This window comes from Gallinula chloropus (genome assembly GCF_964237585.1).
Source record: "Gallinula chloropus genome assembly, chromosome: 3".
Classification (NCBI taxonomy): domain Eukaryota; kingdom Metazoa; phylum Chordata; class Aves; order Gruiformes; family Rallidae; genus Gallinula; species Gallinula chloropus.
In genome coordinates this window covers 103,086,532-103,109,643 of record NC_140087.1, presented here as the reverse complement: position 1 = coordinate 103,109,643, position 23,112 = coordinate 103,086,532, and the positions used below count along the sequence as shown (strand labels likewise).

The following is a 23,112-nucleotide window of genomic DNA, read 5'->3' as shown; positions in this document are numbered from 1 at the left end:
GGTTGGTTGTGATCATTGTTATTTGCACCATAGAAATGGCAGAAATGACATAGAAAACAAATGGATACTCAAAGCATGGAGTTTGAGAAGTTTTTTATACTCGGGACCTGACAACACAGAGGAACAACAGCTTATTTATGCCAATGTTGGAAAACTTGTCTAGTTTTAGATTCTCCTGCAGGGTTTGTTTTGAGAAAGTGTTGAGAACATGGAGGGCTAAGGCTGCAACCATTACTCCTGTAAGTACTAGCTGATGAGTGGTCCTCTCATACTTCCTTGCACTTACTCTTGTAGGGTACACACCCAACCAAACCCATCAACTGAACGTAATTCAGGGAAATCCCACAAATTTTTCTGGTTCAGCAGTGAAAGTTGCGGCACTAAGAGGCAATATTCCAGGGATTGTTACGTGAGCCTTTCAGGCCAGGGCAGAAACAGGACTTAGTTTGTTGAACTTGCTTCTTTCCATAGAGGTTTCTTTCCCTTCTCGTTGTTTCCTCACCTCTTCTCTTTGCTTTCTGTTTTCTTTTCCACTCTGTCTACGTCCATTATCTTTATCTTTCCCTTTCTTTTTCCTTCTCCACTACTCCGGTTCCCTTTATTTCCTCTCACTCCTGGGAGCACGCAGTCAGCCGTCTCAGGGGATACCTTCACCTCGTCTCTTCCCGGGGATGAAGGCGAGGGCCAGGGAGCAGCAGCCCGGAGGCGGCGGCCGAGTCCCTCGCTCCGGGGCGCGGCGCTGCCCCGCGGTGCGTGCGCAGGGCGGTGCGGAGCCCCCGCGGCAGGGCGGCCGCCCAGCCCGTCGCCGGCCGGGGCGGTCCCACCGCCGTCCCCTCCTCCAGCCTGCGCGGGGGGACCGGATCGCCCCGCCGCCGACCAGAGCGGCACCGCGGCCGGGGAGCGGAGCGGGCGCGACGCGGACCTGCCGGAGCCCCTCTCCTCCTCCTGCCCCGCGCCCTGCAGCATGGCCCGGCGCGAAGCCGCGGCCGCCCCCGGCCTCTGCCTCCTGCTCCTGCTGCTCCGCAGCGGGGGGCTCGCTCCCCCCGCCGCCGCGCAGCCCCCGCAGCAGCGCGGGAGCGTGTGGTGCCCCAGCCGCTGCCTCTGTTTCCGCACCACGGTGCGCTGCATGCATCTGATGCTGGAGAGCGTCCCCGCTGTGTCCCCCCAAACCACCATCCTGTGAGTAGCCACGGGCGGGGGTTGCCGCGCCGGCGGCTCGGCGGGGCGAGCGGGCAGGGAGAGGGGCGGAGGGAGGGCAGAGGAGGAAGGGGAGGAGGGGATACCTGGGGTGGGAGGCACTTTGGGTGGCGGTGGAGCCTCAGCCCTTTGTCTGCAGTCGGGGGAGGGGGGTTGGACCCGCGGCGGCGCCTCTGCCCGGGCGGCCTCAGGGCTGCCCCCCGGCTGTTTGCGGGGCTTCTCGGGGAGCGGCGGCGGGTCGGCCCGAGGCTTCGCTGCCCCCCAGCCGCGCTGCCCTCTGGGCCCCTCGGCAGGTCCCGGGGGACGGCGGTGCCCCGGTTTTGGCAGCGCGGGGGGCGGGTGGGGTCTGGCCGGTGCCCCGGCTTTTGCGGGAACGGTTCGAGATGGGTATTCTGCTTAACCTGCGGGGATTGTGTCTCGACCTTAACCGTCCCTAGAGGCATTTAGCTGCTTCCTGAGTATCCTGCTTGAAAACACGTTCGGTTGGCAGAAGGGTCAACCCTTGTAGCACTTTCTATCCGGTTCTGAGATGTGGTGGGGATGTATGACTTAACCGGGACCCAAAACCTCGGTTTACCGCAGGCTACCGCGGTTCAAGTTCCTGCAAAGCACCGAGGACATCGAACTGTAGAGTTCTCTGCCCTGTTTTTAAATTCGGGCACTAAGTTCAGGTCAGTTGAAGTGCCCGGCCATTCCTCGGCAGGGTCTGAGCACTGTTTGGAGCAGGATTGTGTTGGTAATAGAATTCAGTATTGACAAGGATTAACGTTTACTTCGTGCACATTGATTTTACTGAAACGGTGACCTTTCCAGCTATGTTTGCGTGTAATAAACTCAAGGATCTAAACGAACATCACACGCTATTTTGTTTCAAGGCTTACTGTGAGGAACAGATTTGTTCCACTGACCTGCTTATATGTTACTTGGGCTCAGAAAGCTCTTGGCACCAGCCCTGTCCTTCCCTTACACACACGCAGCCGTGGAAGCTGAGCAGAGCTTGGCCCTGGGAATTTTCTGCAGGGCCTCCTGTAATAAATTGACTTGTGACTTTGTCAGATATTTTCAAAAGGGATCTATAAAGCCTTGGTGTGTTTCAGCTTCCAAGTATTATTTAATGTGAAGAGTTCAGTCATTTAACATCAGCTGAGCCCCCCTTTGGCAAGAAGCGCAGCCTTTTGGCAGAATGGGATTAGTCCTGCAGTACTTGTAAACCTTTTAGGGAACAATGCAGGAAGTGGGTGGTTAATGTTTCTTACATTTGAAACAAAGTACATTTACAGAACACCTTTTGCCTTGAGATTACAGGAAACCGTGTAAAGCTGGTTGTGTGAATCATTTTAAATGTTAAAAAAAAAAAAAAGACAAGAAAAAGAAAATCTTCAGAGTATAGAGACAATTCTTAGTGGTTTGGTTTCATGTCAAAGGTAGAAGGGCCTGCAACTGCAACAAGTATTAGATTAAACCTAGCCAGTGCGGAGTTCCCCTTACGGTGGGTATTTATAATCTTGCAAGTGAGTCAGAGAAGAACGTGTGAACAATGAGAGCATTATACTTGTCTAACCCCACTAATATATCAATTGTCTAGGATCCCACATCTGAGTTATCATTCTGGTGTATGTAATACAGTGCAGCAGAAGTAATGCAAAAGAAGTTAAAAACATTTTTTTCCTCTTAACACAGAAGAGTAATTCTCAAAATATGCCTGCAAATGACCAGCATTCTTCAAAACATGGTGACCTTGCTTCTCATCTGGCAATGGATATTCTTGTTTTTCACCAGATGAGGGACTGTTACAAATAAAATAAGTAGTGCTATGCCTGTAAATGCACAATTACTCCTTCTGCTACAGTTCTGAGGAATTGCTGTGAATGGGAAGAAGATGGGACAGAAAATAAGGCAGGCAATATGAATCTCTGGGATAAGGAACAATGGTACAACTTATTTAGTAATCAGCAGTTTGAAGGTATCGATCATAGTTTACCTGCTGTATATAAATTGCCTACCTCTAGCTGTAGGATGTACTTTCAGAATAATTATTGCATGTCTGAGGTACACCTTGGATTACCAGATGGTTTACCACTTGTTTTACCTTGCTGCTACGTAGAACCGTAGTTCTTCACATCAGTGTCACGCTTCACGGAGGTAGCCCATCACCCACAGAAGTCTTTCTATACTCAATAATAAGGTTTTTAAGCATGAAAATAAGAAGCGGTTGTTTCATCTCTGGTTTCACTCTCAAAGTTTGTCTTGAGAAACCTGTATATTGAAAGTATTTTCTTTAGTAGCTAGATAATTACATATAATGAATTTATTTCAGTTGAACACCTTCCCCTTTAAAACATGGATTTAGGAAATCCTGCAAAGTGTGTTGCAGATGGGTTAAGCCTATTTTAACTGGCATCGATAAATTCCACACACTTGTCTGTTTTCTTTCTCTCTTTCTTAGGATACAGACTGACTGTGCAAAGCCATTTTGTGGAAAAACATCACCATAAGTTTTTCCTCATTTATAAGTATATAGTTGTATTGGTTTTTTGCTGAACACTGGTTCTAAAAACTGTCCCATTTTGGAAGCAGGGTTGGCTTTGCTCTACTTCACATATAATTTGTTATATGGATTAAAACAGCATGGGGCCCAGACCAACAGTGCAGCCAAATATTTTTCCCCACATATCAAAAATGTCTACTCCTAATCTCAGGCTCCCTTTTGAAAACTGTTCATAACATCACTAGTTGCTGACCTTGCCAGTGCTACTTCTGGCTGTACATTTTCGCACTCTCTCCTGCTTCCCCCACTTTCTGGCACTTCTCCCTTCCCTGCTGCAGGCTGGGATCCATGGCTTAGATTTCTTCTGCAGGGTGGATTTTGCCAGCTTCAAAAGTGCTGGTGGAGCCTGGTGTGAGCACGTGGTTTCACCCAAAATGAGACTATTGCCCAGACTCTTTGTAGGACTAGGGCTAGTATCCCAGTCAGCAGGTCCTGTGCTGATTTCCCTTATGAATCGAGACCCACCTCCAAGGCTTTGGTTTGCAAAACCACTTCATGCCTTAAATACAGTCCTGGAAGTTTCCTTTCATCTCTGACTAAATATAGAGTGCTCATGTGTTCACGGAAATTGCTGAAACATATTTCTATTAGACCATTTAAATGGATGAGGAATGTAAAATTCTGGATACAGTACTTTTGCTGTCCTTTCATGCCTGAATTGTATCCTATCTTACATTTATTGATGGGATTTTTGTGTTTTGCAGCCACTTCTTGTTCCTGGTGTTTGTAATCTGGACAGGGATCCTTTGAGTATCAGTGCAATATGTTACTAACCATATCTTGCCTAAACACGACAAAAACCGTGTAACAGGGCTATTTACACATACTCAGACCAATACTAAAATTTGTTCAAAGCTTTTCTTGGCAGCACCTGGATGCTCTCTGATTTTTTTGCTAGCCATACAAGCAGAAATGCATTCACTGCAGTTGGGTCTCAAAGATAGAACAAGAATAGAAACTAATGTTCTACTGCAAGCAGAAAAGGTAAAAATTATACAAAAAAATATCACAAAAAAAGGTGGACTTGATTTACACTAAGAATGGCATGAAAATTATTAAGGAAAAAATATATTTTCAAGTAAGTCACTTGTAATAATATTTGCTGTAGGCTCCCCTGCACGTCTGCTAAGAATAAAACACCTTTTCAATACACAAGTTTATTTTCAAGTGATCAGACTTTTCAACATTGTTCCAGGTGACATCTTTTGAAGGCTGTCACTGGAATTAAACTGAAGACAACAGTTACAGTGTTGCTCCTTACTGACTTTGTTTAAAGGATTTCCAACCTGTTCTGCAATTTGGACAGTTTGCAGCGCTTATTTATTTATTTATTTATTTATTTATTTATTTATTTATTTTAAACTCTGATATATAGTGTAAATGTCAGGGATCCACCCAATGGGAAAGGAGAAAGCGTTAGTTGTTTAACTCCATGGTGGTTTGCTGGACAATTGTACTAGATGAAGTAGAGGTTTTCTCATAGCTCCATCAGAATTTTTGTGGAATCTGATAAATGCCAATGAAACTCATTACTTTTCAAGAGGATCTATCTTAATACAATTTAAAAAACCCCCAAACTTAATTACACAAATCACACATCTGTTTGGAGTGTACATGAATTACCAAAAGCAGGGGTAATGGAAACATAATGACATTTTGCATTTCACTGTTGATTTGTGATAACATTGTGGCTCTTAACAGAGGCATTTAGGGAAGAGAAATGGGTGATACATATGAATTCTGTCTCTGCAGGACCCTCAGCGCTAGCATAGCAGAAGGATGCATGCTATTTGCAGATCTGCCGTTTGCAAATGATGCATTAACTGTCAGAAAACCACCATTCTTATCTGCAAAAACCAGGATCCATGCTTCCAATCAGATCTTTGAAGCCCTTTTAGAAAAATTCCAGAAGAATAAGCAATTAAGACAGCAAAGAAATGTTCTTTGGCACTGTGAAGGACAAAGGATTGTAGGCTCTAATCTGGACTGTGAGCAACCTTGATCACTGCTGAGCATCAGTTTACATATAGGAGGTAGTCAAGAGATAAGATTTTAGTTAAGACACAGAGATTTACATATACTTAATGTTCAAAAAAAGAACAGATACTGAAGGTTTACTTGAAGTGTTTGGGAATAACTGAATACAGACAGAAATCTTGAGAGACTCATGGCTGGGCAGCAAATTGTATTAGATGCCAATGAAAAGATGCTTGAATTACACAAAGCAGGGGGAAAGCATAAGATTATTTCAATAAAAAAAATATCTTAGGCCTTCATGGAAACTTTATGACCAAGGGCAGAATTCAATTAGAGATTTCACCACCTACATTTAGGTCTCTATACACAGTAACCCACAGACATATTTGGTGTCTGAGCTTCCCTTCCGGAGAGCAGCAACTTAGCCAATACAGTGTCTCACCTGAAAGGGGGGTGCCAGGGCTCGATTCATTTTATTAACAGTAGTATCTTGCACCATTTGAATTACCTTGAGAAGATGATTTATGGCCTCCAGCTGCCTCTCTTAAAAGGACACATTGGGCCTGTGTCATAACTACTTGCTCCTATCTTGTCTCAGATAGCCTAGGACATCTAAACCAACAGCAGGCACCACTGTTGGGATAACTGAGCTAAGCTGCTACTGTTAGAGCAGTTAATTCATTCTCCAGCTTTCTCCAACATGAATGTGCTGACTAGTCTTCTGTTGACAATAAAAGGAGTTTAAACATTTTTATGTCGATGTTGATATTTAGTTGTCTAAACAAAAGCTTAAAATACTTTCAGAAGAGATGTTTTCCTACTATTTTTGACAGAAAGAAACTACTTGCAAAAGTTGTGCTAAAGAGTCGTACCCAATACAGAAAGAAACTTAAAGTATATGAGTTGTTGCTAAAAGGAGAGTATTTCTCCTCCATTAAGCTTTATTATCTGAATATCAACAAATCAAATGAATCAAACCTCCCTAGAAAAGCAATTGAGAGGGCGTATAGGATGTGAAACATTCCCAGGTAGTCGGTCTGAACCAGCCAGAACCAAGGCTTGGATGGGTTAAGATGTTTGCAGACCTTGCAGAATGTGCTTGGCTGTTAGCAGGGGACAGAGGGGCACAACAGTGAGACAGCTTTTGCTATATACTGTGTAACACTATGTGAAGCTGCTGAGGGATGCAGGGTAAGGCTCAGATGAGTCTTCATTTCAGGAACACATCTGTGAATCACTAGATCCACTAGTGGGAAAATATGTTTGTCATCTCAGTAGCAAGTTAACTCTCAGCAAATTCTTTGCTGAAGAATGGGAAAACATGAGGAGCAAAATCATACCCATCATTTCCTGCAAGTGCCTTACTGTGTATGTAACACTCCATCACCAGAGGAATACTTTGTTAATAAACAAAATTTATGTTTTCATCTTTTTTACTAAGATGTATTTTTAAGCACTTAATACTTCACATGTTTGTGTTAAAATGTTAAACATGTATTTATTTACAGAAAGATGTCTGTACTGAGTAAAACCAAAGATCCATTTGACCTAATACCTGTTCTCTGAGGGTGGCTGAAAGTGCAGCTCATAAGCAAGTAGAGCAGCAAGCATGTAGTGGTTTGTCACTATAATGATTTGCATCTTAGGGAATTTCAGAGTTAAAGATCATTTCCATATTATATGCAAATCTTGATGGATTTCTCCTTTAACCTCTTCTTTTCAGCTAACTTTGTTGTTACTTGTACCAATAACTGTTGGTGACAAGGAGTACTACACGAACTATATGGTGTAAATCATTCTCTCCTTTTATTTGAAGCCTGCAAGCGACTAGCTTCACTGGTGTCCCTGATTTCTTCAGCCCCCCTCAGTCCCTCTCTATCATCTCAGGGCTGCCATGATTTTGTGACCTTTGATTCTAAAGTTCTCCATTCTTTTTAAAGTTGAAGAGTCTTCTCACTGAAGGGTCGGTGTTCCTAACCTCTCATCATCCCAGCTGCTCCTTCCCCACTCAGCTGTGTTTTGTGGTGAGGGATTTCCCCAGTGTTTGCATGGACAGGTCTGGTATTTGGTCTAACAAGATCAGGATGGTCTTGTGTTTTTATTTTCTACTCCTTTCCTAATAATTCCCAACATCGTATTTCATTCCTTGCTTAAATGGAATCATCAATAATAGCTTAAGAACTTGTAAGTGCTAATGATCTGTTATAGACATGCCACTTTATTTTTAAAGTTTGATTTTCTGCATAGAATCATAGAATGACATGGGTTGGAAAGGATCCCAATGATCATAAAGTTCCAATCCCCATGCCACAGGCAGGGACACCAACCTCCAGGCCTGGATCTACACAAGGTTGCTCAGGGCCCCATTCAACCGGCCTTGAAGGATCCCTCCAGGGATGGGGCATCCAGCACATCTCTGGGCAGCCTGTTCCAGCACCTCACCACTCTCTCTGTAAAAAACCTTCCCCCTAATATCTAACTTAAAACTACCTTCCTTTAGCTTTAATCCATTCCCCCTTGTCCTGCCATTGTCTACCCTTTTAAAAAATTGATTCCCCTAATCAGATAATGCTTTCTATTAATATGCATTAGGTCTGCGCTTTAATAGCCCTTCATGGAATGCTGACAGGTCCTTCATTGTTTTTCCTAGTCAGACTGTTAAAATAGATCATATCCAAAACTTTGTCATCTCTATTGTTCATCCCTCTTTCACTTATGAATAAATTGAACAATGCAGAACCCTGCACAACTCTGTGAAACTGGTGATCTTCACTCGCTATGAAAATTCACCATTTACTACCAGCATCCCTTTTCTGCTCATCCGGACTGTGTAGGATGTTTGCTTTCTAGCTCTGTCAAAGTTCTGGGAGTTTGGACTGTGGTCAGCACAAGATCTTTTTGTTTTGTTCTACTGAAGTGCTTTAGAAGCCATGAAGATGATATAGATCAGTGGATTGCTTGGTATTGTGTAGGCTCCCAGTTAAATACCACAATTCTAAACACTTTTCTGTCTTCGTGACTATGCTGGCAGATAGCTTCCGTGCCTCTGCTGTTATTCAGTCTTCCCAAAACCCAGCAAAATTAAAAATGATGGGTTACATCAATTTTTAGCATTACTTTGGGGAATTTAGGGGCATAAGCGACATTGGATAAGAAAATTTTGAGTAGCAGAGACAAACATGGTATTACTCACTGGAAAGAGTAAGAAATAGATGCTTGGATCTGAATAAATAGACTCTTTCCCAAAGAACACTGGTAAAAAAAATAGCAGGGAGATGCCTATCTCTTGCATCATAGGAGGGTCTGGATCTGAGACACTAGAAGAGCAGTGAGAGCCTCATTTAACACTGTGGTAAACACATGTCTAAGAGAAAAATATGACTTAATAAATATTCCAACCTCCTCTATTTTTCTGAGTAGTCCTTACTGACTTCTCTCCCGGGAGAGGTCAGTGCTTGTTATGATGCGCCATGAGGATGCCATCAGCCAGCAGAAAACTTGGTCATTTAGATATTAAGTAACTGTTAGGCTGCCCATGTGTACTTATGGATTGTCGTGTGAGCAAACAAAGTTTAAACTGAAAGGTTGAAAGTCTAGCAGAAAAGAAAAGTAGAAAGTATAGCCAGTAAGGAAGAGAGCATAGGGTAAAGACAGAGGGAAGCTGTGGAAAGAAAACAACATAATATGATAGAAAAAATCACTGTTGCTATAATGACATGAAAAAATAGCAGACAACTATTCAGAAAATAACAAAAGAAGAAGAGAAATAGTGCCTGATGTGTAAAATTACATAATATTTTATTTTTTGAATTATAAAACATCCTTTTACAGGAATATTTTACTGTGCATAATGGCTAAAATGAGAATGCTAGATTAATGTTTTCAGGCCCCAATTCTGTTTTGAACAATTGAAAAACAAACTAAATTTTCATCTTGACTCATCTCTCAAAATGGTATTTTTTCAATTATTTTTATTTGCATTCGTATTTCTGAGAGTTTTGAAGCTTATTGTAGATTTTTTTACAATATTTTTCCCCACTTCATATATTATTTTGTGATCAAAAATTTTGTGCACTCTAAATCTCATCTCGTAAATGGAAATTTATGCTTGGCATTGTATACATGAGTAATCCCCAGGCTTCTGATTCTTCCTGGGTTTGGACATTTTGCTGAGTCTCTTTCCAACAAGCCAAAGTGTTTACAGCCTTATAGACTAAGGCTTCACTTACAGAAAAGGTCAATTTATAGAGGTGATATTTAAAATCTGTATCATACAAGCTAAATATTTACAGTTGGTTGTCTTTCTGGAGAAGTTTATGCATGAAAGTAAGGTAATATTTTAAGTACTTGTGTGTATGTCTGGTTTTATATATACATATATATATATACACACACATGCTATTCATATCATGTGTATGTATGCGTGTGTATATATACGTAGTAAAATGGAAACAACGGAGCCAAATTGTCTTTATCATTTGTTCCATTTGGATTTGATGAAAAAAAAAACCCCAACCACCAAAACAAAAATAGCTTTACAGGCATTATTATTGCAAACATGGGCAGAGTTTCAAGACAAGCCAAAGAGATGGTGCAATGAGAGCTGGCTGAGCTGGAATGGAATGACTCAAATATTTCCTTTTCCTTTCTTTGCTTACCAGGCTGCCAAATGTCATTTCTTTGTGGTATGGATTTATTACTGTTGCTAATGAGAGTCGAGTGATTCCTTTGAAAAGAAAATTGGGTGGATGTTTCATTTATTGCAAATAGCAAAGATTCTCCAACTCCTTAAAAAAGACAAGGAAGAAACTTATGTGGGCTCTCAGCTTCCTGTCTTTACAAAGATTAGGTGATTGAGGAGTTTGTGCAGTGCCTGGCATGGCTTCTTGAACTCTCTGAAAGTTTGTAGTATGTAAACTGAACTTTGGTGCAATGTAGTGGTCTTGCTCTTTTTTTTTTTGTTTTGTTTTAAATTTATTTTCTAAGCAAAACAAGAAGCGTACCTATTCAACTCTAAAACCAGTTTTAATGATGGTGACAGTGTTCCCTCATTTGTTGTGATCTGTTGTTGTTCTGACTTTCAGATCTTTTATTCTCTGTCCAGTTGCCGCTCCCCAGATCTTTGGGAAACATTTTTCTTTCAGCATTCTTTCCCCTTAAATCACTTATTACAACAGCCTGCTCATTGCCTGCCTGGTCTAAATAAGGAAAAGAGTATTACTTTGTACACAACATTACCTTAACTAAGGACTGTTTTTGTTAAGCAGGGTGGTGACTGCTAAGTGTCAAGTTATGTCTTAGCCAGACTGATAGATTTAATAGCCTTTTATTAGTCATATGGCTGCCGATTTCCTTTGCAGGAGGAAAAATACAGAAAAAGCAGATCCATGGTCGCTTTGACTTCTCTCCAGGCAGTGTGAGCATCATACATAGCTGGGGCAGCATGAAATTCAATGTATACTTCTCAAAACAGTTAAATTCAGTGGCTTATATAGCCTCTGTCCAAGGTTCACTGTGCTCTACAAAAGGTAAATATTTTGGTTTTCCTAGTTTTGGTTGGCCACTTCGATACTAAATCCCCTACTTTGATATGTTGTGGTAGCTTCTCTTTAATTTATGAACTTATCTAATGTGGAGGAAACATTTTTTTTCCCCCCAAGTTTTCAAAAATATTTTTGAAAATGTGCATGGCAGTGTGTGGCCTGGTGTGTAGATAACTCTAGTGAGCCATTCAAAACTCAAAATAAATGCTGTCTTACATTGTCTGCTAAGCTAACGTAAAAGCTGGAGCAGTGGTGTGATGTTGTGGCATATGTACATTAAAAATGCCTACTGGCAAGCTTCCTATCAGAGTGGGTTGCCTTTTAAGGGGTATTCTGTCACTCATGGGGAATATAGCTAATTTCAGTTCCAGGAAAAAGTTCTAGTCCGATGGCATTTTGATAAAGTCCCTAAGAAACCTGAGAGGTGAGAGTATTTTAAGCAGTTTTTTGAAGCACAAACCGAATCATAAAATTCAGACCTTTGACTTCAGTTTCCAGTAAAATAGGGCCCAGGCATTTGGTTTAAAGTGTGAGAGGAAGGACAGGCTTTTGTTGGGCAGGAAGAGCTGCAGCAGCACTGAAGAGCTAACTAGAGCAATGTGATTATGTGAGTAGGTGGTTTGCTCTGGCCGGATTCAAGTCATTAACTTTCTGATTTAATTTTATTGTCCTAGGCAAAGCTTAAGGAAGTGTAATTGCACATATGTAGGGGGTAGAATCAGCTAAAGTAAATAAATTAAAATGTTTGCTAGTTCAACTTTTTATGTATAGATAAAGCATGTTTTATGTGCAGATTGAAGACACAGCTGTCAGCAGTGTAAATAATTGCTGCCAAGCATTTCTTAAAGGTCTGTGAGGACCTCTCTCAGTGCAGAAACACCTCCTATAGTTTATTAAAAACAGTTTTTAAAGCTTGGGCCATTCTTTTTTCCTAAGTGCTTTATGAATAAGGGAAACCAGTTGAAAATTCTGAAATTCTAATACATGCTGAAAGATCTTTGTTGTTCAGAGAAGGGCAGTTTTGAAAACTTGGCCAGAAAATCTCTTCCCAGGAGTATTTTCTGAGATGGTTTGTTCTTTGTAAGTTTTATGGGTTTTTTCTGGAGGGTTTTTTTTTTTGGTTTTTATTTTTTACATATTCTATTTTCTTTATACTTTTTTGATATATCTTGCACATGAAGAATTGCATCAAAGTAGTGGAAACGAAATATTGTTTAAAATGTAAAAATAGTCTGAGACACAGTGTTCATTGAAGCAATCCAACTGAACAGCTTGGCAAAGTAAGTTAATTGGCAGAAAGTGAGATTTTTAATAAATATTTTTTAACTTCGAACTTTGGAGATAATTGGACATGATGGTAGATGCCTATAAAATAAATTCTTTTTAAGATCTGGGCCCACATGTAAGAAATTTCCAATAGCATCAGGATCAGAAAAAATTGTTGAATGCCTCTGTGGATTTAAAATTTGCTTTTTTTCTTCTCAGTGGGTGTTTCTCTAATTCTATAAATTTGTTGGTTTTAACTGCATAGTGACAAAGGTTCAGTGGGTGGGGAATAAAAAGTCTGTTCAGCCCGATGGTTTGGACATAGAGAGGATTTGTCCCTCCAGAGACCAGAGCAAGAATATAATCTCTCAGGAGAGATTTCAATCATGACAGTTGTGTAGTAGCACAGTGTCTGATGCCTGAGGAAACCTTACCAGTAGATGTTAAATGCTGGGTTTGTGGCTTGCACGCCTCAGCCTTTTAAATTGTACTTAAGATGCCTTAGGTATTTGTGGAAATCCAAGCCATAAATTGGCATTTGTATGCCTGTGGATCAGAGGGTGCATTTGTAATCCCGGCCAGTTTTACAGCAAAGATAGTTTAGCTGTGGGTCCAAGTGGGTTCCTTTTTCAGGTAAACTTAAAATTTGGTGAATAATACTTGTGGGAAAGATTTTTTTTTTTACTGCCTTATATATGGCAGTGATCTTAGTCACGTGAAATACTAGTAGCTTATGAATGTCCAAGACATATATTTCTGGGTAGTGGAAACATTCTAAGAATCTATTACTGAAAGCTGAAAAGCAATTAGTAGATATATCTGCTTATTGAAACTAAGAATTTTTTAACTTTTGGCTGCAAATAGTATTAAAACTTCCTTTTTTGAGTTGAGGATACTGTATATTAAAAGATAATAGTAGTACTAACAGAAAGTAGTAATAATTTATTAGATATAAACTACAAAATATATAAATTATATAAAAACATATTAATATATTAACTATAATTAATTGAAACTAGTAGTATTAATAGAAAATAGCACTTAAAGTTGGTCTCCATATTAATGCTAGCATGTACATACTTGTTTCAATTTTCTCTTTTATTTTGCAAAATAGAGACTGTGCCCCTTTACAGCTAAAAACTCTCATCCAGAAACACCTTGTGAGTGGTACTTGGTTTCTTTTCACTGCTGAGTGCCAGCAGTAATGGTGTGTTCCTGCCCTTGGTCTTCTCAGTCGGTTCTCAGGTGAAAACTAGACAAGAGAAAATTTTTGGTTTCACTTGAATAATTTTCCTGATTTTGTGGCCTGTGGTGTGATGACAATGGCCACTCATGTTAGCCCTGGTTAAGAGATGGCCTGGCAGGTGGCAGGAGCAGAGGAACTGCTTCCTGAAGGAACCTGTCAACCAGCCCCTGGGGTCTTACTGAAACAGACCTGTCCTCAGGGATAAACCTTAAAAATAAGCCACATTTATGATGAACATTGAAGGGTCAGGATCTACATATACAGAGGACTGTAAATGCCCATGCTGAAACCTCCTTGCAGAAAGAAGCCCAAAAGTCCCCTTCCAGTTACTCTCTTTGCCAGAGAACCAAGAGCCACGTGTCCCCCCACTCCAGCTTCCCCAGGCATGCTGCTGCCACCTGGCAGCAAAAGCAAATGTCTGTCTGTAGAATGTCAATGTTCATGAATTAGTTTTTAATTAATTTATGTGTCCAATTATGGGTACCCCAGTTCAAGAAAGACCAAGGAACTACTGGAGAGAGTCCAGTGGATGACTACAAAGATGATGAGGGGACTGGAGCATCTCTTGTATGAGGAAAGGCTGAGAGACCTGGGTCTGGTTGGTCTGGAGAAGACTTGAGTATCTGCTCAATGCTTATAAAAATCTAAAGGGTGGAAGTGTAGAGGATGGGCCCAGACTCTTCTCAGTGATGCCCAGTGACAGGACAAGGAGCAACAGGCACAAACTGGAACACAGGAAGTTCCATTTCAACATGAGGAAAAACTTCTTCACTCTGAGGGTGTCAGAGCATTGGGACAGACTGCCCAGAGAGGCTGTGGAGTCTCCTTCTCTGGAGATATTAAAAATCCAGCTGGACCCAATTCTGTGCAACCTGCTCTGGGTGATGCTGCTTTAGTAGGAGTTTGGACTAGAGGATCTGCAGAGGTCCCTTCCAACCCTGACCATTCTGTGATTCTGTATTCTCCCATGTATCGAATTGTAATGCTAGTTGTTCATTTTAAACCATCTGATTTTCCTAAAGGCAGGTTTGTATTTAACTTATGTTTCAAAGATTTTTCTAGTATTTTTTTTTTATTCTATTTTGGCAAGACTGATAAAATATTTTAATTTTTTTTTCCCATTTTTTGCATGCACACATGCTTGAAAGCATTTTCCTTTCTGCTTGAACACTAGGAAAGACCCCCGGAGAGCCCATGGTGGCTATAATATCGTACTGTGAAGCCCATGAAGTTGCTCACCACATGGCCCAAATGGTATTTATGTGGCCTAAGTTATATCTAGTTTGTAACTGATAAGGGGTGATGGAAACTAGGATGTAAGTTTATACCTGTTCAAAAATGGAAAAATCAGATTTAATTATGACTTTAAAAATCGCATTGAATTGTGAAGACTGAAGTAGTATAGAATTGTCTTCATTTAATACTCAGAAATGAACTTCTTTGCCTTAGGAACAATATGTAAGAGTGCAAAATCCTTTTCTGTCTAAAAGTGTTCCATGGTTCTGTCTGGTATTTTTAGTACTTTGTTAATTCAGAGATATTAAAAAGTGCTTTCTAATTAACTGTTGCCTTAATACTGCCAATATTAGGCCTTCTAGAAAAAGGGTGTATGATTTAAAGAAAAATAGATGTGATCTGATGTCACTGGAATCTTAAATAATGAACACACACAAGAGTAGTAACACTAGTTACTTACCTGAAATTCCAGGCACATCTGTAATTTGCAGCATTTTTCCAAGTTCTTTTTAAATCTGGTCAATCCAGATTTACTTTCAATAGAGAAAAAATAAAAATGTGCAGGGAAATAATTTTTTGGCATTTTGTTTAGTTTATCCAAACTTAGCCATGTGAGGTAAAACAAGATTGATTCTACATGTTCTAGGATATGTTTAAAATATATAAAGTGTAATATTTGTTATTCTATTTAATTTATTCTCTTGATGCGTTCTGTAAAGTAAATTTTTTACTCATGGCTGGGAAGCGGGAGTGGGAAATCAATAGCTCCAAAGTATCTCTAATTGGGTTTTTTTGTTTATAATTTTCATATTGATGTTAAGATAGACATAGCAAGAAGAAAAAGGAAGGAACAATCTCTGTTCCCAGAGATTCCCTTCAGCAAAAGTCATTCAGTTGGGTACTTTACGTTGAATGTTGTCTTCTAGTAGCTGCTTCCGTTGCTCATTGTTTGGCAGAAAGCAGCTTCTCCCAAGAGACACAAACTCACAGATGCCTGTTCAGTGGCTTATGCACCAATGAGGAATGAGAAGGTAAATATGAGAAGATAAATATTGGAGGAGCCCTAACACAGCCCCGTCACTCCCAGTTCTTTTTCTGAGTTTGCTTTGCCAGGAGCAGGAGGAGCTGGAGGCAGAGCAAGAACGTAGCTCACTTATCTGCTCTGGCAGCCTGTCCTTAACCTCAGGAAGCAGAAAATACATTTCCAAGAGCCGCCGACTTTTCCGTGAGGCAACCTGGGATTTTCCATGAAGTGGAAGGAAGAGTTGTTGCTTTGTCTGAAACCAGGAAGCCTGCAGCTAAGCAACAGAGTACATGAATTTTGTGTTTCCTCTTTATGCAAGCCAGCATTGCTTGCTGTATTAATAGTCTAATGTCCTCCTCGCTGAGGAGACCCTCTCCAGTGCAGGTATGTCAGCACTGGGAAGGGATTTGCAGTGAAAAAAGGCCAGGAAGAAGCTCCTTTTTAGGACTTTCTGAGGCTTTTTAAAGCTAGAAAGAGTGGCTGGCCTATGCTAGCCAGCAGCTTGTGGGTGGGCTGCTGAGGCCTCATGGGCAGCACAACTGGTGGCTGATCTAAATGAGGCATCAAAGTGCCAATGGTCTTCACCACCCTCACATCAAGAAGCTGCCCTCAAGGAGCACAGGGATCTGAGATCCTATGGAAATAGATAGAGCAAACAGAGCTTGGTGAGTCCCATGCAAATGTGGGTGTCCAGGTCTCAGGCTGTCGGAAGTGCCAGAACCTAGCAGTTGTAACAGAGGGCGATGGAGACAATACCTGTATTCAATGTGACCAGGTGAATGGTCTGCTCAACATGGTGGCTGTGCTGAAGGAGGAGGACAAAAGACTGAGAGCTGTAAGAGAGTGTCAGAAGGAGATAGATTGGTGGAGCCAAACTCTATCCTCTCTGAGAAAAAGGCAGCAGATGGTGGCTCCATGAGAAGCAGAGCATCCCCTACCCTCTTGCCACCAGATAAAGGGAGGGGACCTAAGAGATGGGGTGGAATGCAAACAGATCCCTCCTTGGAGAGGCAAGTGGATCCCCTCGCAACCTCCCTCGCCTTCCCAGTTACCCAAAAGGCATGGGACTCTGAAAATTGAGGGCCAGGCAAATGAGGATGGAGACAAATGTCCATCAGGGGAGTCTCCCAGGGTGAGTCAGTCACCCCCACGACTTAAGACTAATGCAATTAAAAAAAGTCATTGCTAAGCCACTCTCCATCACCTTTGAAAGGCACTGGAGAACAGGTGAGGTGCCTGAAGATTGGAGGAAAGCTAGTGTCACTCCAGCCTTCAAAAGGGACAAGAAGGATTACCCAGGAAACTATAGGCCAGTCAGCCTCACCTTCATCCCTGTAAAGTTGTTGGGAAAGCTCATTCTGGGTAGTCATCTCAAAACATGTGGAGGAAAAGAAGGTTACCAGAAGTAGTCAGCATGGATTCACCAAGGGAAAGTCACGTCTGACCAACCTTATAGCCTTTTATGAGGGCATGACTGGATGGTTGGATGAGGTGAGAGCAGTGAACATTGACTACCTTGACTTCATCAAAGCTTTTGATGCCTGTCTCCCACAGCATCCTCATAGACAAGCTCAGGAAATGTGGGTTAGATGAATGAACAGTGGAGTGGATTTAAAACTGTCTGAAAGACAGAGCCCAGAGGATTGTGATCAGTGGCACAGAGTCTAGTTGGAGGCCTGTAACAAGTGGTGTTCCTCAGGGGTCAGTCCTAGGTACAGCCCTGTTCAATATATTCACCAGTACCTTGGATGCAGGGATAGAGTGTACTCTCAGCAAGTTTGTTGATGATACAAAACAAGGAGGAGTGGCTGACACACAAGAAGGCTGCACTGCCATTCAGTGAGTCTGGACAGGCTGGAGAGTTGGACAGAGAGTAATCTTTCAACAAGGGCAAGTGTAGGGTCCTGCACCTAGGAAGGAATAACCCCATGCAGCAGTACAGGTTAGGGGCTGGCCTGCTGTAAAGCAGCTCTGTGGAAAAAAAACTGTGAGTCCTGGTAGACAACAGGTTGACCATGAGCCAGCAACGTTCCCTTGTGGTCAAGAAAGCTGATGGCATCCTGGGGTGTATCAAGAAAAGTGTGACAGGCAGTTGGAAGGAGGTTATCCTCTCGTTCTATTCTGCCCTGGTGAAGCCTCAACAGGAATATTGTGTGCAGTTCTGGACTACGTGGTTCAAGAAAGACAGGGAGCTACTGGAGAGGCGATAAAAAAGGTCTACGAAGATCATTAGGGGACTAGAACATCTCTCTTCTCTGCAGCCTGCTCTAGGTGACCCTGCTGTGGCAGGGGTGTTGGACTAGATGATCTCCAGAGGGGTCCAAACCCTCTCATTCTGTGATTCTGTCCGTGGCATCCTGTAAGAACACGTATCCAGTTAAATAATAACACCACCTCTGAGTCCATTTGAATCTAATATGGCATTATCTGTATTGGAAGTAATTGGAAAGTACATAACAGATAGAAATATGTTCAGATAAAATCCGCCTCATAGAGGGGGAAAAGTGATGCATAGATTTACAATGAATAAAGACTTTTGAATCAAATTTAGATCTTATTTTTAGATGCCGTAATTTTCCACATCCCTTGGCTTCCTGATCTTGTCTTGCAAGAGTCCTTTTTGAATTGAAGGAGGCAAAATGGGCATTCTTTAGTAAGGTCATTGACATTGTAGATGCTGGATGTTATTAATTGGTGTTACAAAGATAATGCAAGCTCGCATGCACTGCATCAATGAGGCTTCCTGTCTTGAGGAAAGAAAAACCTCCAAAACTGCATTGATGGGGAAATCCCACCTTCATACTGGTGTAATAGTTTGCCTGCCCAGTCTGTTACATCTTTTGCAACTTTACCCACATCCCTGGTTTCAGCTGCAGGATCTGCTGCTAGAGAGCCTATTGCCCATAGCTCTGGGCTGATACTTGCCCAGCGTGGGGTCTACCCAGCTGGGTACTCCTGTGGGAGAGGGGTTGAAGTGTCAGAGCTAGAATGAGGCCTAAGAAGTGATCTGACCCGTGGCACTCTGGTGAAATGCAGGTGATTCTTCTGTATCAGTGTGTACTTCTATGAACATGCACCCATGTTCGCTTTCCTGACCAGAAAGAAAGAAAGAGCTAATCTGCCACAGAACAGAATTAGAAAAAATACAAAGAGTTGTGAGGATATTTTTCTGCCCACCCATATTTGAAGCTTCAGGGTTAGTTAGTTAATTAATTAATTAATCAATTAATTAATAAATCTTTAAGAACTGCTGCAAAAAAAAATACAAGACTTTCATGCATGGACTTAATGAATGTTTAACTCCTCTGGACACGTTATAAGAGAAATGGTCAATGCTACTCTTCATTTAGAGCTGTCTACTTCTAGTGAGCAGAAACTGAAGTTAAGCATGCTCAAGGTGGAAGCAGGGTGAGATTATCCCATTTTTAACAGTGAATGTAATTAACTACTAGAATGCCTAGCAAGTCATTAGGTTTTACTTGATTCATGGGGGTTTTTTTTGAATCAAAGGGATGGTTCAGCTCTTACAGCAATAATTGCCTTAAGACAGGAACTTCTCTTCTGCTGTGTGACTTGTCCTGTGTGTAAGGTCAGGGGATGATAGTGTTTCTGGGTTTCAGTTCTTTTGCCTGAGAATATCAGTATTTCATTAATTCAGAGTTTAGACTTGAGCATCCCTGTGAAACAAAGAGGTGCAGAAACATTCTTTCTTTTGCTAAGTGGTAGGTACAGGCTAATTTATGGCTATAGTATAAAAGCAGTATTTGTGTGGGGTTTTTCACAGAAGTAATTCTCATGACTATTAACTACAAAACCAAACAAAACTGTTACTGCATTTGTTTCAGTGGTTCATGGCATACTGTAAACTAGTAATCTTCCCTTTTTGGTATCTCTTTTAGCCTCCTGTAGAGGAGAAACTTTTTTTTTCTTTATAAAATTGAAAAGTACACAGAGAAGGAAACTGAGGTTTCACCTCCAACTGTTGTTAAACTTTTAAAAATATTTTGATGTATCAGTAGCTCTTTACAGACTGTGCCAACCATTAGTTCACTCCTTGCTTGATCCAAGACCTTAACCATCATGTATTTGTGATAGCACAGCACTTGTTCACAGCTGTTGTGCCTGATTTTATTTGGCATGGCACAAACACAGAACAAGAAAGCATCCTTCCCAAGGATATTTCTGTCAAAAATAATCAGTAATGTATCATGTGATTGTACTGTCAACAACCTTTTCATTCTTTAGTTTTAGTAATGGATCCTCCTGAGAGGAATAGACAGACTTCTCCTTTTCTTGTGCCCTGGGTTATTTCTTCAGCCTGTAGAAATTGCAACTCTTTGAATTCTACCCATACTGTGAAAAAGAGGGTGTTTTGGTTGTGTGTTTTGGCTTTGTTTTGCTGTTGTTGTTGTTTTTAAGATAGCATGATAGTTAGAAACCATTATATAATAAAATTTCAAAATTCAGTATTTCTGAATGGATTTTGGAAGACTCTGAAAGTGGATGAGACAAATAGTTATGATAGTGCCAGAGTAAAATTTCCATGTATAATTGTTGACAATTAAGCCTACACGCCTAAAACTTTGAACCAGCAAATCCTGCTTGAGTCCTATTAATGGCACTGCATAGCTGGTTGGAAAAATTGGCAACAAGGGCAGCAGAGGGATCTACAGACTTAGTAAGACAATACTGTATTGCTTTTCATTGAGTTCACATTTAAATGTTTTCCTTTCAGGCCTAATGGGAAAATAATTGTTAGTTAAAACAAATCCTTAGCTTTTGGAGAAGGCTCTATCAAAAGCTCTCCATTCACCAAAGCTGTACCTGCTAAATACATTTTTTAAAGACTTACAAACTCAGACCCTTTCAACGATCCTTACATATTTGCAGAAATCAGGTATTACTTTAATTAGATAAGTGATAGATTACACAGATGTAATTATTTATATTTCCATAAGCACGTTTTTATGATCCGTGTGAGTACTGCCAAATGTTCAACATCCTTTTCCACAGATTTAAATATTTTTGTGAATTTACCATTTACTTTTGTTACTAAAATTCCAAATGTATATTAAGTATTATTGACTATGATACCAATTCCCTGTGTAAAAATTACATTTAGTTTCCCCTTTAAAAATGCAGTGGCTTCATTTTATGTGCTGAGTGTTGATGTACAGGTAATAAAAAAAATCTCAATATAAATTAGATAAAATCATTCATCCTATCTAGTAATTCGAATGGGGAAGAATTAATTCAGTAAATGAAAAGGAGAATGATGTAATTTTGTTTGTAAAATAATTGTTAAAAAAAAGAGGAAAAAAATCTTGGTTCCTCTGGTATTCTAGAAAATGTTATGTGTTCAGCAGTGAGAATTACTATAAGAAGTGCTGCAGCTGAAAGGGGGTTGGGTTTTATTTTTTTAAAGTATTGGCCTTCTCTTTGTTCAACAAAGTGACACATTTTTTTACAGGGCAGTAGTTAAAGCAGCATTAAAGTGCCATTGACATCATCCAGTTACTGCACTGACTTGATTATATAACCTCTTTTGTGCAATTTTCATGCTCTGCTCTGTTTGAATGTTTTTACTATGCTGATGGCTGTTTTTCATTTCCTGCTGGGATGACCTTGAATAAAAAAAGAATAAGAATAAAGTAGACATAAGCAATGTAGTCTTGCTGGCATTTGCAGATCTTTTGTTCTGTGTTGAGAAACATAGTAGTTTGGCATTTATGGTATAGGTTATTTCTGCTGGGCAGTAATTAATCTTCAGTGGATAGGGAAAAAATGTTTTTCTCTTATTTTGATCTTTTAAATTTGCCAATGGCAAAGAGATCAAGTTATGACAATCCCTACCTTATTAAAACATTTGAAGAGAACTAAACAAATTATAAATACAGTGATCATCCTTGAATTTAAATTATTGATTTAACATGTTAAAACTAATAGATCTATGAATCTATTAAATTGCACCCTCTATTTTTTAAAGAAAAAGAAGAATTAGTTGCACAGATTCAGTATACATCATGCAGCTGAAGGAATCAGTTTTTTTCTGTTTTGGCGCCTCTTCTTGTTGCAAATCAACATTTCATAACTAGCCTTACAGATGAATAAGGGAGTGTATTGTCTTTCACATCTACATCTTTTTCAGACTTTTTATATATCTCAGTATCAGATCAATTATATGATGAGACATCTGTCCTTTGAAAGTAGTTTGCATTATTCCTGCTGATTGTTACCAAATCAAAGCCACTGTCTCCTTTTAATTTGTCAAATTAAAGCCATAAGGATTTTATTACCATATAGTTTATAATGACACACAGAGGAAGAGTTTTAGCTTTAAAGTTTTCACTGAAGCTTCTTCACATTTGGGGCAGGGGGTTGGGAATGGGACTTGTTCTTTTATGAGCTACACTTTGTGTTTGAGAATCTTTTGTTTTTTAAGTTACTTAAGACAGTAGCATTGTTTCAGATATTTCCATTTTGCTGCTGTAGTGATTTTGCTTTTCTTTATGCTTTTTTTTTAATGCCCTAAAATCAATGCTGAAATGCTGGTAAACTCTTGAAACAAGGTAGTGAGATACTTACCTTCACCACCAGTAAAAAAAAAATAAAGATTTGATTTTGCTGGCAAATGTTTCAGTATTTTTCTTTTAAATAACGATTGACAATAGAAGTCATTCATGTGTCAACATCATGCTTCAAACATAAATATGTTCTACGACTATGTTGATTTCATCTATGTTGCCTTTTTCTTGTCCAAAACTATAAGATACACAAATATTTTAAATTTAAAGTATGAAATCAGGTATTTTCATTATGATGGACTGATATAAATGCATATCTTCTAAACTTGAGTTTAAATGCATTGTTCTGTTTCACCGATGGTAAAATCTGATGCTTTGGCTTTATTCTCTCTTGACTGATATTGCTTCTAGAGCAACTTGGTAGTCCTACATTTTTTGGAACTTTTTTTTGTTTGTTTCACCTAGTCTGATTCTCATGTAGTGTTTTCATGAAAGTTTGAACGAGACCTACTGTATTGGAGAGCAGAACACTGGAAAATGGTCCTCGAAAG

At 40.3% G+C, this 23,112-nt stretch overlaps 1 protein-coding gene across 1 annotated transcript in view; it reads left to right on the top strand.

Annotated features, from left to right (window-relative positions):
• Positions 1 to 964: 964 nt before the first annotated feature.
• PXDN (peroxidasin) overlaps positions 965 to 23,112 on the top strand; it is a gene marked incomplete at both ends in the record, with an annotated part of 84,915 nt that continues 62,767 nt past the window's right edge. Inside the window, one exon of the mRNA XM_084262067.1 lies at positions 965 to 1,179. Within this exon, the coding sequence (XP_084118193.1) occupies positions 965 to 1,179 (215 nt within the window). The remainder of the gene's footprint in view (positions 1,180 to 23,112) is intronic.